This window comes from Littorina saxatilis, unplaced genomic scaffold (assembly GCF_037325665.1).
Source record: "Littorina saxatilis isolate snail1 unplaced genomic scaffold, US_GU_Lsax_2.0 scaffold_828, whole genome shotgun sequence".
Lineage (NCBI taxonomy): Eukaryota > Metazoa > Mollusca > Gastropoda > Littorinimorpha > Littorinidae > Littorina > Littorina saxatilis.
The window spans coordinates 17,501-31,713 of record NW_027129346.1 but is presented as its reverse complement, the minus strand read 5'-3'; the positions used below and the strand labels follow the sequence as shown (position 1 = coordinate 31,713).

The window sequence follows — 14,213 nt, the reverse complement described above, 5'->3', positions numbered from 1 at the left end:
AGTTAAGTGTATACCTTCCCTTGCTACTTCCTCCCCATAGCGACAACCTGTCCACAACGACAACTCAGAAGGATCCCGGACGATCATTTTCTTCCAAAGCGACCACTTCTCGATAACGACCAATTTGTGTCGGTCCAATGTGTGGTCGTTATATACACAAACGAAATAACATCGAACGTTTGCAAAAACAATGACGCATATTCTGAGAAAAGAAGAGGTAAAACCGGAAAACCAGACAAACAGACAGCGATAAGCAGACACACACACGCACACACACGCACACACACACACACAAACACAACCGTGCTAACACATTGCGAATTACAGCGTAAGGGACATAACCCCTTCGCAATAAACTCCCTAGTTTGGTCCTTGGGAGGGCATTACTTCCCGTGTGTGCTATGGCTGACGTTGTTTGAGCTGGTTGTGTCTCTCTCTTTCTGTCCGTCTCTGCTTCGCTATAATGTCTTTTTGTGTATCTCCCTCGATTAGTTTGTCTGTCTGTCTGTCTGTCTGTCTGTCTGTCTGTCTGTCTGTCTGTCTGTCGCTCTATCTCTGTCGCTCTATCTCTCTCCCTCTCTCTCTCTCCCTCTTTTCTCTCTGTCCTGATTTCTATATTTAGGTATTTAATTTAGGTATTTATTTATTTATTCATCTATATATTTGTGCTTTAACAAAAAAGTTGTGTATTTATCTAATTCGTATTTGTTGTGTTGTTGTTGTTGTTTTATTCCTCTTTACAGGCAGCAGCACTGGAAGTATTGTGGCCAACTTTGTGTCGGGATTTCTGTGCGGTGTTCCCGTGGACGATGGTTGGCCTTTCATCTTTTATACCTACGGTCAGTATTCTCGACATTGTGCGTGCTAGTTGAAAGGCACATTTCTTCCCTTGTTAAAAAAAAAAAAAAAAAAAAAAGTTCGGGGCCGGTATGCGAGTGACGAGGTTAGAGGTTTTAGCTCGAGATAAGCGGTACCCATTAATCCGTTGGTTGGTTGGTTCGTTGTTTGGTTGGTTCGTTCGTTGGTTCATGGTTCGTTCGTTGGTTCATGGTTGCTTGGTTGGTTGGTTGGTTCGTTCGTTACTTCGTTCGTTCGTTGCTTCATTCGTTGGTTCGTTGGTTCGTTCGTTTGTTAATTCGTTCGCTCATTCAGTCGATTATCTGTTTCTTTGTTATAGGTTTAGTTTTGTCTGGTATTTGTGTAACCTACTGTGTTGACTAGGCGGCCTGGCGTTAGCGTGGGCCATCGTCTGGCACTTCGTGGCTTTCGACACTCCCGAGCAGCATCCCAGGATTGAGCCCAAAGAACGGGTTCTTATACGGAGGAGGCGTCCTTCTGACCCTAGTGTTAAAATCGTAGGTTGGCTTGCTTGTTAGTTGGTTGCAATTGGTGGTTGCTTGGTTGGATGATTGGTTGGTGTGTGTGTGTGTGTGTGTGTGTGTGTATGTGTGTGTGCGTGTGTGTGTGTGTGTGTGTATGTGTGTGTGTGTGTGTGTGTGTGTGTGATGTGTGTGTTTGATTACATATCTCAAGCCAATGAATATGGTGTGCTATACACATGGTCATATTAAAGTATTATGGTTATTATGTGAGGCAACGTATAAGCAAGGCGTTTTTGGCAAGCGCACGTACTCTGTCCTCCTTGAGCTTTATTTGTTGAAAACCCAATTTGACAACTGCTAAAAAAGAAGGATTGAAACACATTTACCTGGTTAGGAGGATCTCTGGGAGAATTTATAGATTTACTGATGGATTGACTAACTGATTGATTAATATAGTGGTTGGTAAAAAGATTGATTTGTTCATGAGTTAATGAATGGATGGACAGGTAGATTGGATTTCTGTTGCTGACTGAACTGTGAGTCCAAAAATCGCATAATCTCACACTGCTCATTCTCTTTATTTTGTCAGAAATGTGTGCTAAAAGTCTTGCTCGTGTTCCAGGTTAAAAAGCCACCAATGAAAACGGTTTTCACATCCCCTGCCTTTGTGTCTCTGCTGGTCACACACATGAGTTACAGCTGGTTTCTATCCACGTTTGCCACTTATCTTCCTATCTACCTCAACGACGTTCTGCTCTTTGATCCCGAGCTTGTGAGTAAAACAGGACATGGCCATGATACAGGGAGCTTAACCCATTGTGCTTTTACACCCCCCCCCCCCCCAGCCCCCCACACACACATCGGTTTGTTCTTCCAAGAATATCATTGTCACGAATGTAGGCTATTATTTGATACACCTGCACTGTTTTAAGCCCGTTCTTAATTGAGCACGAAGTCGACTTGGCAAAGCTACGCGAAGTCTGTATACCGAAAACCCGCAGCTACGGCGAAGTACTTCGTCCACTACTTCGCTTCGCAAGTTTTGACATGCGAAGCTTCGCCGTTGCTCTGCTACGAAGTTGTTCTTTTTGCCAGAAGAGTGGTTTTTTTTTTATTCAAGATGGACGTAGAAATCACACTCGAACCCGAAGAGTGCATTCTCTTGGACTTCGCAAAGCTATGCTGAAAGTAGTTCAATCAAGGGACGATTTCTCGTTCCGGAAGCTTCGCGAAGTCAACGTCGTTCAATTAAGGACAGGGTTTACAGCTCTATATCAACCGCCCTGCCGAAACAGCATTTCTACACAATCATTAATATCTGTGTAATGTTTTGAATCCAATCAAACGCAAGGTATACAAGGTATATATTCTATAGCAGCTGGCAACTAAACACATGATGACTTTATTTGCTTGCCTTCCAGAACGGGGTACTGTCGTCGCTACCCTTTGTGATGCGGGTGATATTCAGTGTGGTCTTTGCCGTTTTGTCTGACCGTATCACTACGTCCGGTTTGCTGACCGTTACACGAAGCAGGAAACTCTTCCAGTGTATTGGTCAGTGTTCACCTACAGTTATGAATGTTTGAGTCGTCTTGATGTTAACTTCCTTTTGGTTTCCTCGTGAGTTTTTGTTTGGTATGGTTTCGTGCATGTTCTTCAGCAATGCTTTGGGTGTATGCCTGTCTGTTGGCATTTTTGTCTATATATATATAGATATGTGCCTGTGTCTGTTTCTACCAGTAAATTCCACCCTTCCCCACTAAACGCCTTCTTTTAACCACAGTGTTAATCACACACACACACACACACACACACACACACACACACACCCGGCCGCTCTCCCTCTATCCCTTCTCTCTGTCTCTGCTTTTCTCTTCTTTTTTCTCTCCCTCTTTTTTTCTCTCTCTCTCTCTCTCTCTCGTGTTCTCTTTCTCTCTCTTTCTCCCTCTCTCTCTCGTTCTCTCTCTTTCTCCCTCTCTCTCTTTTTCTTTCTCTCTCTTTTTCTCCCTCTCTCTCTCTTTCTCTCTCTCTCTCTCTCTCTCTCTCTCTCTCTCTCTCTCTCTCTCTCTCTCTCTCTCTCTCTCTCTCTCTCGCTTACACCCTGGTAAGAAAGATGCGTGTTATATTTTCTAGGCCAATGTTTTATCCGAAACACATTGTCCTATCAGGCCTGGTGGTACCCGGATTGCTGATCGTGGGGGTGGGCTTCCTCAATCCTGACCAGCAGTACCTGGTGGTGGCCATGCTGATCGTCAATGCCGCCTTCCAGTCGGCGTGCATGTCTGGCTTTCGAATCAACCATCTGGACATTGCCCCAAGGTGAGAATAGAAGAATAAGTTTAAGTAGAGGCAAAATGCCTTTGACACATTCGTACCCTCAGCGAAGGCACTGCGTACCCTCAGCGAAGCACACATCGACCACCTCGATCACGCATGCACACACACACACACATACACACAAACACAGACACACAGACACACACACACACATCCACACACACACACAACAGCAACAACAACAACAACAACAACAACAACAACAACAACACACACGCATACACAAACACGGGCACACACCCACACACAAACACACACATCCCCCCATTCACATTCACACGCAAACGCGTTCACAGGAAGTGCGCCGCGACAACATAAAACACACGTTTATACTTGGATAGTTTTGAACGGGTTTTATTTTCGATCTTCGCTCAGATCTCTGGCAAAATTGAACAAACTGTGTTTTCTATCTTTGTTCAGATTCGCGGGGTCTTTAGCAGGCATGACAGTCACCTTCGCCACGTCTGCAGCCATCATCAGCCCTCTTGTGATCTCCCCTCTCGTTGCCGATGTAAGTATCAATTCCGCCACAGTTCTGCTCATTCTCGTGTGTGTGTGTGTGTGTGTGTGTGTGTGTGTGTGTGTGTGTGTGTGTGTGTGAGCTCGTTTTCGTTCATACTTGTATGCGCATATGTGCGCAAGTGCATGCGATAGTCTGCTTGTGCGTGATTTTGTTCTTTTTGTGGATTCGTGCGTCTGTGCATGCGTGAGTGAGTGCACGTGTCAGTGTGTGTGTTTGCGCACGCGCGCGTCTGTGTGTGCGTGGTTGCGCGCGCCTGAGTGTGGAAATATATATATATATATGTGTGTGTGTGTGTGTGTGTGTGTGTGTGTGTGTGTGTGTGTGTGTGTGTGAGTGCGTGCACAAATGCGCGCGCGTGTGTGTGCGTTTCTGAGGGCGTGCGTGCGTAAATGTGTAAGAGGGCTTTGCTGAACATGAAAACACAGGTATCAGCAGCCCAAAGATCATTCTGTAATGCAATATCAGCATGTCCCCCGAACACTAATCTGTTATTATAATTTCACCTTAGTCTAACGATCGCATTGTGTTTCCTTTATATACTCCCAGAAACAGCAAAATAGCTGCAAAATGTGTTCATGGTTACAATACCTTTGTGTGACGATTAGATTTGTTCCTTCTCTTGTTGTTCCAGAAACAGCAAAGTAGTTGGAGGACTGCCTTCATCATTACTGCGGCGCTGTCTTTCGTGGGGGCCGTTCTTTTCGCAGTATTTGGCAGTGGTGAAGAACAGGAGTGGGCAAAGGAACAAAAGCCACCATCACGAATGCCAAGTTTCGGTGACGTCATTGAACAACATGGCGTCACTTCCGGAGAAGACGAGGAGTATGCCGGTATCGAGATAGAGATGAAAATACCGGAGGGAGAGGGGAGTTTTGACATACCGGAGGTCGAAAAAAGCTTGGACAATGGACGGTTGAATTTTGCTTTTTGTGAAGAGGAAGTTGCAACCGAGGCGACAAAGTGATATAGTATATGTATTTCGGATGCTTCTCATGAACTGACAAATCTGACACACAATAACCCTCTCCCTTCCGAACTTGTTAAATCTCTCTCTCTGTCTCTGTCTCTCTTTCGCTCTCTCTCTCTCGCTCGCTCTCTCTCTCTCTCTCTCTCTCTCTCTCTCTCTCTCTCTCTCTCTCTCTCTCTCTCTTTTGTTTTTGCCAAATGACAACAAGCGCTGTCCTGGTTACCTCCATACGAAAGCAAAGTTATTCAGAAACGAAGTCAAGATAAAAGTAGCTTTTTTACAATAATTATATACTTTGTAGAAGTTTGAAGTTTCGTTCACATAGTTTTAAAATACACATCAAACATTAATACATAATTATGCTATGAATAAAGACCTATTTTCACAAATGAAAAGCGAGTTTGACTATATTGGAAATAACGATCAAGACAAATGCTTGATGGGTTATGTTGATTCTGTTTTCCTGTCTTCTGTGCTTTTTGTTTGTTTGTTTGTTCGTTCATGGGCTGAAACTCCCACGGCTTTTACGTGTATGACCGTTTTTACTCCGCCATTTAGGCAGCCATACGCCGCTTTCGGAGGAAGCATGCTGGGTATGTTCGTGTTTCTATAACCCACCGAACTCTGACATGGATTACAGGATCTTTTTCGTGCGCACATGGTCTTGTGCTTGCGTGTACACACGGGGGTGTTCGGACACCGATGAGTCTGCACACAAAGTTGACTCTGAGAAATAAATCTCTCGCCGAACGTGGGGACGAACTCACGCTGACAGCGGCCAACTGGATACAAATCCAGCGCGCTACCGACTGAGCTACATCCCCGCCCCGTCTTCTGTGCTGATCATTCTGGATGAGTCTACTTTTTTGACAAATCCAACAAAATTTTGTATTTATTATTTTTTTGTATTTATTTATTTTTTTATTTGTATTTTTGGATAATATTGTAATCAAAAATGTATTGTTTTGCCAATAACAAACGTTCCAACAACCTACCTTTCTTGTTTTTTGATTCTTACTTTTTGGACATTTTTGTGTGTGTTGAAAGTAGCTATCGCCACTTATTATCATTAACATGAAGACAACAGTCAATTGTTGTAAGTTAGTACTGGTATAGTGTAATAATGATTCTGGAGGAGCAAAATGTACGCGATGTTGGAACATAGTTTTACGATTTGGGTCCCCTAGTCTGTTAGAATCGATCCGACATTTTACTGGTAAAAATCTAAAACCAAAACAAAACACAATACAATACAATACAACAATACAATACCGGAATTAAAATGAACCACTGGTTTTACCCATAGATAACCACACATCTCGTGTGCAGGAACACGTAAATGACCACTTCGGAGCAGCATGGAATGTTGCGTGAAACAGTACATTAAGAGTATTGCCTTGGACATGACATTGTAAAGATCACGTTAATCAATACACTTCAAATTATGTTTTCGTCCTGATTTAATTTAGCAAATTTATATTAGTGTTCTGTGCGTAATCAATGTAAACCAAAACAACTCTCTTTTTTTGTAATAAAAAGCAGCCATGTTGTTAATGTTTGCCATGTGTTTCTTCTTCCTTCTTTAGCGTTCTAGAATTGTCTGGTTACGTGTGAGCTCGTTTTGCCCATTGGGTTCCCCACACTATACTCTGAGAGCATAGTCAGCTTCACTCCGCTTCCCTTGAGTAGGCATGCTGGGTATTTTCGTGTTTCCATAACCCACCGAACTCTGACATGGATTACAGGATCTTTTCCGTGCGCACTTGGTCTTGTGCTTGCGTGTACACACGAAGGGGGTTAAGTCACTAGCAGGCCTGCACATAAGTTGACCTGGGAGATCGGAAAAATCTCCACTCTTAAACCACCAGGCGGCAGCGACCGGGATTCGAACTCACGACCTCCCGATTAGGAGGCCGACATCTTACCACCACGCCACTGAGCCCGTCTTTGTGCGTAATCAATTTAAACCGAAAAAACTTTCTCTTTTTTTGCACAAAAAGCAGCCGTGTTGTTAATGTTTGCCATGTGTTTAGTTTGACGGATGCTCTCACCTCTTGTAAAGACACAAACAGATCGGTGGTAAGCATAGTCGTTTACGCGATAAAGGTTGTGCCTTTAATGATACCTATACATGCACAGCCTAGCGCTAGTAATATTCTCCTGCTGATACAACGAAGTCACCGAGATAAGCTTCGTTTTCAAAATTCTTTGTCGGTTTCTTGGAGAGGAGCAGGAGAAGCGGCATTATGTTTACGTGACGCCATTGTTCGCATTATGACGTGGTCCAGAACTTTGTTTCCTTTTTGACGTCACAGATCTTACTTGGGAAATGAGGGCCAAGAAAGGACGTCTTGGTTATAATCGGTGTCGTTCGTCTTTAAACTAGAAAAAGACTGACAACTTAAATTCTATTCCGAGCCTCATAGAAACGCCAGTTACTGTCATCCACAAGGCCAAGGCCAGACCCGGATAAGAGTTCACAGTTTGGGTCAGAGGTCAAGGTCGTAGAAGGCAGGAAGTTGACCCCCCAACAGTGTTCCTGTTGAACGCAAGTGAAGACACAGCGGCCATGGCTCTTTACAGAAACCGTCTGAACAACTTCTGCAAGCTTCTTGGAGGCATCTCTTGGTCTGTAGACATTCCATCGAAAAGTGTCTGAAATCAAAGACAAATAACAAAGACTAGACATACATTGAGTTTGACACTGATGATGAGTTAAAAACTAAAGATAAATACAAAAAAAATTAACTTAAATTAAGAAATACACGTACATCTGAATAGTATTATAAACAGCCGCGCACACACACACACACACACACACACACACACACACACACACACACACACACACACACACACACACACACACACACAAAATGATGGTAAATGTTGTTTAACGCCCTCACGGTTAAACCATAAGGGGCGTGTTTCCGGGTGTGACTCCGACATTAGATGATTTAGAAGAAACAAATAATGATAAATAAATAAAAGGGGCCCGCCGCGAAGGAGGTTTGGCCACCAAGGCACCAGAGCTGGAGGTCGGTGTCAAGTAGCAATGTTGTGGCACACACACATACACACGCACGCACACACACATACACACACACACACACACACACACAACCGATCGGGCTTTAAATCGTGGATATCTAGGGAAGACAGTTGGAACACACACACACGGGGACACCATCCAAGCTAGTCAAAGATAGACTCGGGTTGTACGATGTGCCCTTCTTCGTGTAAACGTTAGTTAATATGACAACATCAGTATCCTTCATCTTTAGGATGGTTACCTGCAGCGCAGTCTTCGTCAATAAAACCGTCTCCATCGTCATCTGCAAAGATCATACACAGATATGATAAAATATTAACACTTCCTTCACGTGATTATACAACATTATTATGTATTAAACTATCAGACGCCTGATAAACAATTTTCCCCAAAAATGTGGATCGAAATCTTGCATGTAGCGGCAAGGATCGAATAATAAAGTGTAACCGAGAAATGTGGTTTACAATCTTGCTGTATCTGCAATGCAAGTCTGATCGAAACATAAAATGTTACTGGTTGATTTATGGGTTGAAATAATCAGTCTTGTATTTGATAATTCACTGAGAAATATGATTTTGACTTCAGACGAAAACAGCCTGTTGCTAGAACGAGTGGGGTATTTTTGTCGAAGACAAAGAATGCTTTTGGATAGCTTTACTTGATGTCATACTCAAAATGGCCGCGGCGATGTTTCCCTATCAAACCCCAAGAAAATAAAACGCGCAAAAGACTAAAATTCCATCAGAAAAACTGCCCCGATTTGTTAAAGCAAAGCTACAAAAAATACCCGCATATTCCTTATTATCTGTATTTCAAAATAACTGCAGGTTCACCTATGGATTCACAGTAAACACGCGAATCATGCAAGGTTTCGCTTACCGGTCATATCGTCATCCGGGCTACACGACTCTTCGTCCACGTGACCATCACAGTCATTGTCCACATTATCTCCCTTTAGCTGCGTTGTGATTTGGCAGATTGCGTCCCTTGCTGTTCCCGATGAATTCTGCAACAGAAAATAATAATAATTGTTTTGTATGTTTGACCAAAATACGAATGTTGACACAGATCGTTGTTCTCTGATCGTTGTTTTCTTCATTTTGTTCCATCCCTTGTGATTTTCTGTTTGTCTGTGTTTCCTTCAATTCTTGCCTTTCTTCTTCTCTTTTTTTTCTCTCTTTCTTTCTTAGTGTCTGCAAAAGTGAATAAGAGTGTTGTTGGTGTTGGTGGTGGTGGTGCTGGCGGCGCTTGTTGTGTCGTTCTTTGTGGCGGTGGTGGGAGGTTGATTGCTTGGTATTCTATGCTTGTGGTTTTATTTTGTTCTTTATTCTTCTTCTGATAAACTTATTTTGTCCTTCCGTTTTGTGTACCTCTCTCTTTCTTCGTTTGTTTGTGTTATTCCATACCACACACACACACACACACACACACACACACACACACACACACTCACACACACACACAAAACGCCACAGAAAAAAATCAATCAATCTAAAAATCAATCAATTTATTTTTTGAAAACGAAGGCTGATTAAAATTTATAAATTTCAACAATAAGTTAGAAAGAGGCTAAAGTTCCAGACATGCGCAAACATCTCGATCTTCAAGTGGGAAGAAAACCATTGCAAGCAAACAACTACGCCTGAGGATCCATTATTTTGTCCTAAAGATCGTGTATTCGTTGTTCATTCTGGGCTAAGGAGACGATGATGATTTCATAGATTTATCTATCAGCAATCATCTCCGTGGTGCACTTGTATTTGTTTAAAGAGGCATTTCTTCTGGGGCAAAATATATGGTTCTCCCAATATCCGTCAAGGTGACCTAGCAACCCATTTCACGTTGTATTCACGTTGTATTCACGTTGTATTCACGTTGTATTCACGTTATATTCACGTTGTATTTACGATTTATTCACGTTATATTCACGTTGTATTCACGTTACATTCACGTTGTATTCACGTGATATTTCACGTTTTATTCACGTTGTATTCACGTTGTATTCACGTTGTATTCACCTTGTATTCATGTTGTATTCACGTTGTATTCACGTTTTATTCACGTTGTATTCACATTTTATTCACGTTGTATTCACGTTGTATTCATGTTGGCGAACGTTGGGTTTACGTTGCATTTCAACGTAAAATGTACGTACATATGTATGGCCGATATCACGTAGACATAACGTAAAAGGATAACGTCGTGTGGTTGTGGGGACATTTAGTTGTGTTTTTCACGTGAATTCGACGTGGATGTTTGCTTTAAGTGAGTGAATGTGGCGTTTTGGTGAGAGAGAAATGTACCTAAATACTGTCTAGTTCAAGGTTAATATACATGCGATAGCAACATCCTTCACTAAGACACGTACCAATAATCCACACACTAGTTGCTTCCAGTGTCGCGTTCCTTTTGCAAGCTATACACTTCAGGTAAATGTGTCAAGTTAGGTCAGCAAAAAAAGTCCAACTTCGAGTTCAGGGTTTATGAACACGGGATAGCAACATCCTTCAATAACTTACGTACCAATAATCAACAGACTAGCTTAGCTGCCCCCAGTGTCTTGTTAATTTTGCAAGCTACACTTTATGTAAATTTGACAAGTTAGGTTAGCAACAAAAAAAGTCCAACTTCGAGTTCTGGGTTTGTGAACACGGGATGGCAACATCCTTCAATAAAACACGTAGCCTGAAGGCTGCCCCCAGTGTCTTGTTATTTTCGCAAGCTATACTTTATGTAAATGTGCTAAATTAGGTCAGCAAAAAGTTCCAACTTCGCAAATAATGGAACCACACTGTTCTTCTTTCTTCTTCAGCATTCCAGAATGCTCGTTTGCCCATTTGGGTTCCCCACACTATACTCTGAGAGCATAGTCCGCTTCACTCCGCTTTCGTTGAGTAGGCATGCTGGGTATGTTTGTGTTTCCATAACCAACCGAACTCTGACATGGATTACAGAATCTTGTCCGTGCGCACTTGGTCTTGTGCTTGCGTGTACACACGAAGGGGGTTAAGTCACTGGCAGGTCTGCACATAAGTTGACCTGGGAGATCGGACAAGAATTGACTCTTAACCCACCAGGCGGCAGCGACCGGGATCCGAACTCACGACCTCCCGATTAGGAGGCCGTCTTACCACCACGCCACTGTGGCCGTTGAACCACACTGTTGAATGTTGGTATGTGTCAAAGTGGAAGGAAGCTACTGTTGCACGTGAAAGCTTAAATAGAATGTGTTCGATTATGAACGCGAGGAGGACTATATGTGACCCTCCACCACGATATGAGTCGCATGTCACCTCGCGCGGTTCTGCCCCAGGCTTAATATAAGTCCGGGGAGTGTCTTGTAACAGTGTGAGGGTCACCTTAGTCACAGGTTTATAACTCAGTGTTCGCTCTTTTCTAAAACGGTTTTCACCACTGGATAGAGCATACAAAACTCTTTAGGAAAATGTAAAAATATGAAAATCATGCAAAGGTGACATATGCGACTCATTCCGTGGTGAAGGGTCACATATGTTTGAGACGTGATTATTTTTAACTTGTTCGTGTTAAGTTCACATTGTCTGAAGTTCATGCGCTTTGGTTATGCTTATGGGCAGAATATACCTGCGCAGTTTCAGCGGCACAGACGACGCACTGCATATTATGTATGCCGCGATAGGGATTATGACGAGTACTTGGCCTGTTTTCCTTTCATGCAACGTGTAGCGGGCTGGGATAATCTGCAGTGAGTCGTCGGTCCTGCTGAAGACTTTACATAATTATACATAATTATGTTACAGTAAATTATATTTGTTCTCTTTAGTAAATTCATCAAAATGCAGCAAGCAAATTTCAAGAAATGTTCAGATTTTCCAGAATGTTTAGGACATTTACAAAATCCCATATTGGAGGATATTTACAAATGTACTGAAATTGTCAAGGATTTTGTAAATGTCCTGGTTTTGAGAAGTTACTGTAACACTCGTTTACACTACAATTACCGGTCTCTTTGTCTCTCTGTCTCTCTGTCTCCCTGTCCTGTGTATAAGTTTTTCTTTGTCTTTTTTGTCTTTCTGTCTCTGTCTCTCTCACTCTTTTTCTGCCTCTGTCTGTCTGTCTGTCTGTCTGTCTGTCTGTCTGTCTGTCCGTCCGTTCGTCCGTCCGTATGTCCGTCCCTCTCTCTCTCTCTCTCTCTCTCTCTCTCTCTCTCTCTCTCTCTCTCTCTCTCTCTCTCTCTCTCTCTCTCTCTCTCTGGACTGATCACGTTACAGGGATATGTGAAGTACTAGTACTTTCCAAGAGGCTTTTATTTGTTGTCCAGAATAAAGCACTTCTCAAACAAGGCAGACAACTTGTTTTTAATGCTCACATCCAATCAATCATTGATTATGCGTCAACATTAGGGGATTGTGCGATTGCAAACGCTCTTAACCCTGTATTTAGTTTACATACAAATGCACTCAAGGTTGTTGCATTGCAAGTCTCAAAGACAGATATTTGTTATTCCTTATTCATGGCACATTTCGTTCTTACTAGACTGAACATGTTAATATTTCGGATGTCTAGTTTGATTCTATTTTTCACACGTTTCAGTAGATAAACGTTCTTCATTGATTTCATGGCATGTCTAATGTAAAAGTGCTACTTGGTTATTACTTGCAACCGAGTTGTTCCTTTTATTCCTCAATTCATGGAGATTGTTTTTTCTCTCTCTTGACATTGTACGTGTTTTTGCTTGCTCGAAACTGTTTTCATTATGCACTTAATAATAATATAGTATGTTCGTTTGTATGTATATTCTGGTTTGTTTGTTTGGTTGGTTGGTTAGTTATTTGTTTGTTTTTATTACATGTTTGATTGTTATTTTAACATTCAAAACACGTATTATCAATAGATTATAGTCGCTCTCATGGGCGAGGGATGGATGTAAAAAAAGCAAAAACAGTTTCATTATGCCACTTTACCCTCATAGATACAGTATTTATATTGTCTTGTCTTTGTTTTGTCTGTCTCTGTCTGTCTGTCTGTCTGTCTGTCTGTCTGTGTATGTCTGTCTGTCTGTCTGTCTGTCTGTCTGTCTGTCTGTCTGTCTCTCTCTCTCTCTCTCTCTCTCTCTCTCTCTCTCTCTCTATGTATGTATAATATGTATAATATATATATATATATATATATCTCTATATCTCTCTCTCTCTCTCTCTCTTATTTTGTTTAATTTTAAAAAGCGTAGAAAGGATGTTTCATTTTTGAAAGACCAACATTATGTTGTATGGCAGAGCCTCTTTTTAGCAGAATGAGATTGCAATAAAAGTGTAACTATACTTATGTAAAGCCCCCCCCCCAAAAAAAAAAAAAAAAAAAAAAATATATATATATATATAAAAAAAAATGAAATAAAAATAATGTGTGTCTAAAACACGTGGACAAGAAGAAGATGTGGACAGATTGCCTCAATACAAGCAAGACTGCTCACTCCTTCTCAACCTATACAAACTAGACAGAGATTTTTTCTGAGTTCGTCTATTTGCAATTGCGTTGACCGAGGATTGAACACAAATCACTCACCAGAGACGCACTGTCCACTGTCATTGGCTTTCCGTAGGTCAGCGGCATCGATCTCGCTTCACAGTTTCTCTTGAGGTTGACGTGGACATTGAACACGTGACCAGCCTCGTGATGCAACTTCATCATTTGCGGCGTGACGTCATGGAGCATGACGTAACCAGCAACCAGGTCTGCCCCTGGCACCGCCCTCCAGACGATGCCGTATTCTGACAGGGTCAGGTTGTTGAGTCTGATGCCATCGTTAGCAGAGCTAAACGCGACATAAAGTACACAGTTAAATTGTTCCTATTTTTATCACAATCGACAACAATAATAACAACGTAACAACCAAACCACTAAACTGACAGTAAAAGAGTGTCGAGCCTGATGGCCGCTTTAGCAGTTTTACTTTTGTAAGCAACATTAACAATGGCAATAAAAACTCAACAATTAAACCACAGAACAATTAAATAAGCAAATGCGCGTGCGCAT

The 14,213-nt window shown here is 42.0% G+C and overlaps 2 protein-coding genes across 2 annotated transcripts in view; one reads left to right on the top strand and one right to left on the bottom strand.

Annotated features, from left to right (window-relative positions):
• Window positions 1–5,649, top strand: part of LOC138957621 (sialin-like) — a gene marked incomplete in the record, with an annotated part of 8,425 nt that extends 2,776 nt beyond the window's left edge. Inside the window, 7 exon segments of the mRNA XM_070328708.1 lie at window positions 744–839; window positions 1,222–1,355; window positions 1,945–2,094; window positions 2,744–2,876; window positions 3,491–3,641; window positions 4,080–4,170; window positions 4,814–5,649. Coding sequence (XP_070184809.1) covers window positions 744–839; window positions 1,222–1,355; window positions 1,945–2,094; window positions 2,744–2,876; window positions 3,491–3,641; window positions 4,080–4,170; window positions 4,814–5,146 — 1,088 coding nt within the window.
• Window positions 5,650–5,975: 326 nt separating this feature from the next.
• LOC138957622 (IgGFc-binding protein-like) overlaps window positions 5,976–14,213 on the bottom strand; it is a 9,676-nt gene continuing 1,438 nt past the window's right edge. Inside the window, exons 2-5 of the mRNA XM_070328709.1 lie at window positions 13,743–13,992; window positions 9,081–9,207; window positions 8,443–8,484; window positions 5,976–7,804 (exon numbers count right to left, since the gene is read on the bottom strand). Of these exons, the coding sequence (XP_070184810.1) occupies window positions 7,551–7,804; window positions 8,443–8,484; window positions 9,081–9,207; window positions 13,743–13,992 (673 nt within the window). The 3' untranslated portion in view covers window positions 5,976–7,550. The remainder of the gene's footprint in view (window positions 7,805–8,442; window positions 8,485–9,080; window positions 9,208–13,742; window positions 13,993–14,213) is intronic.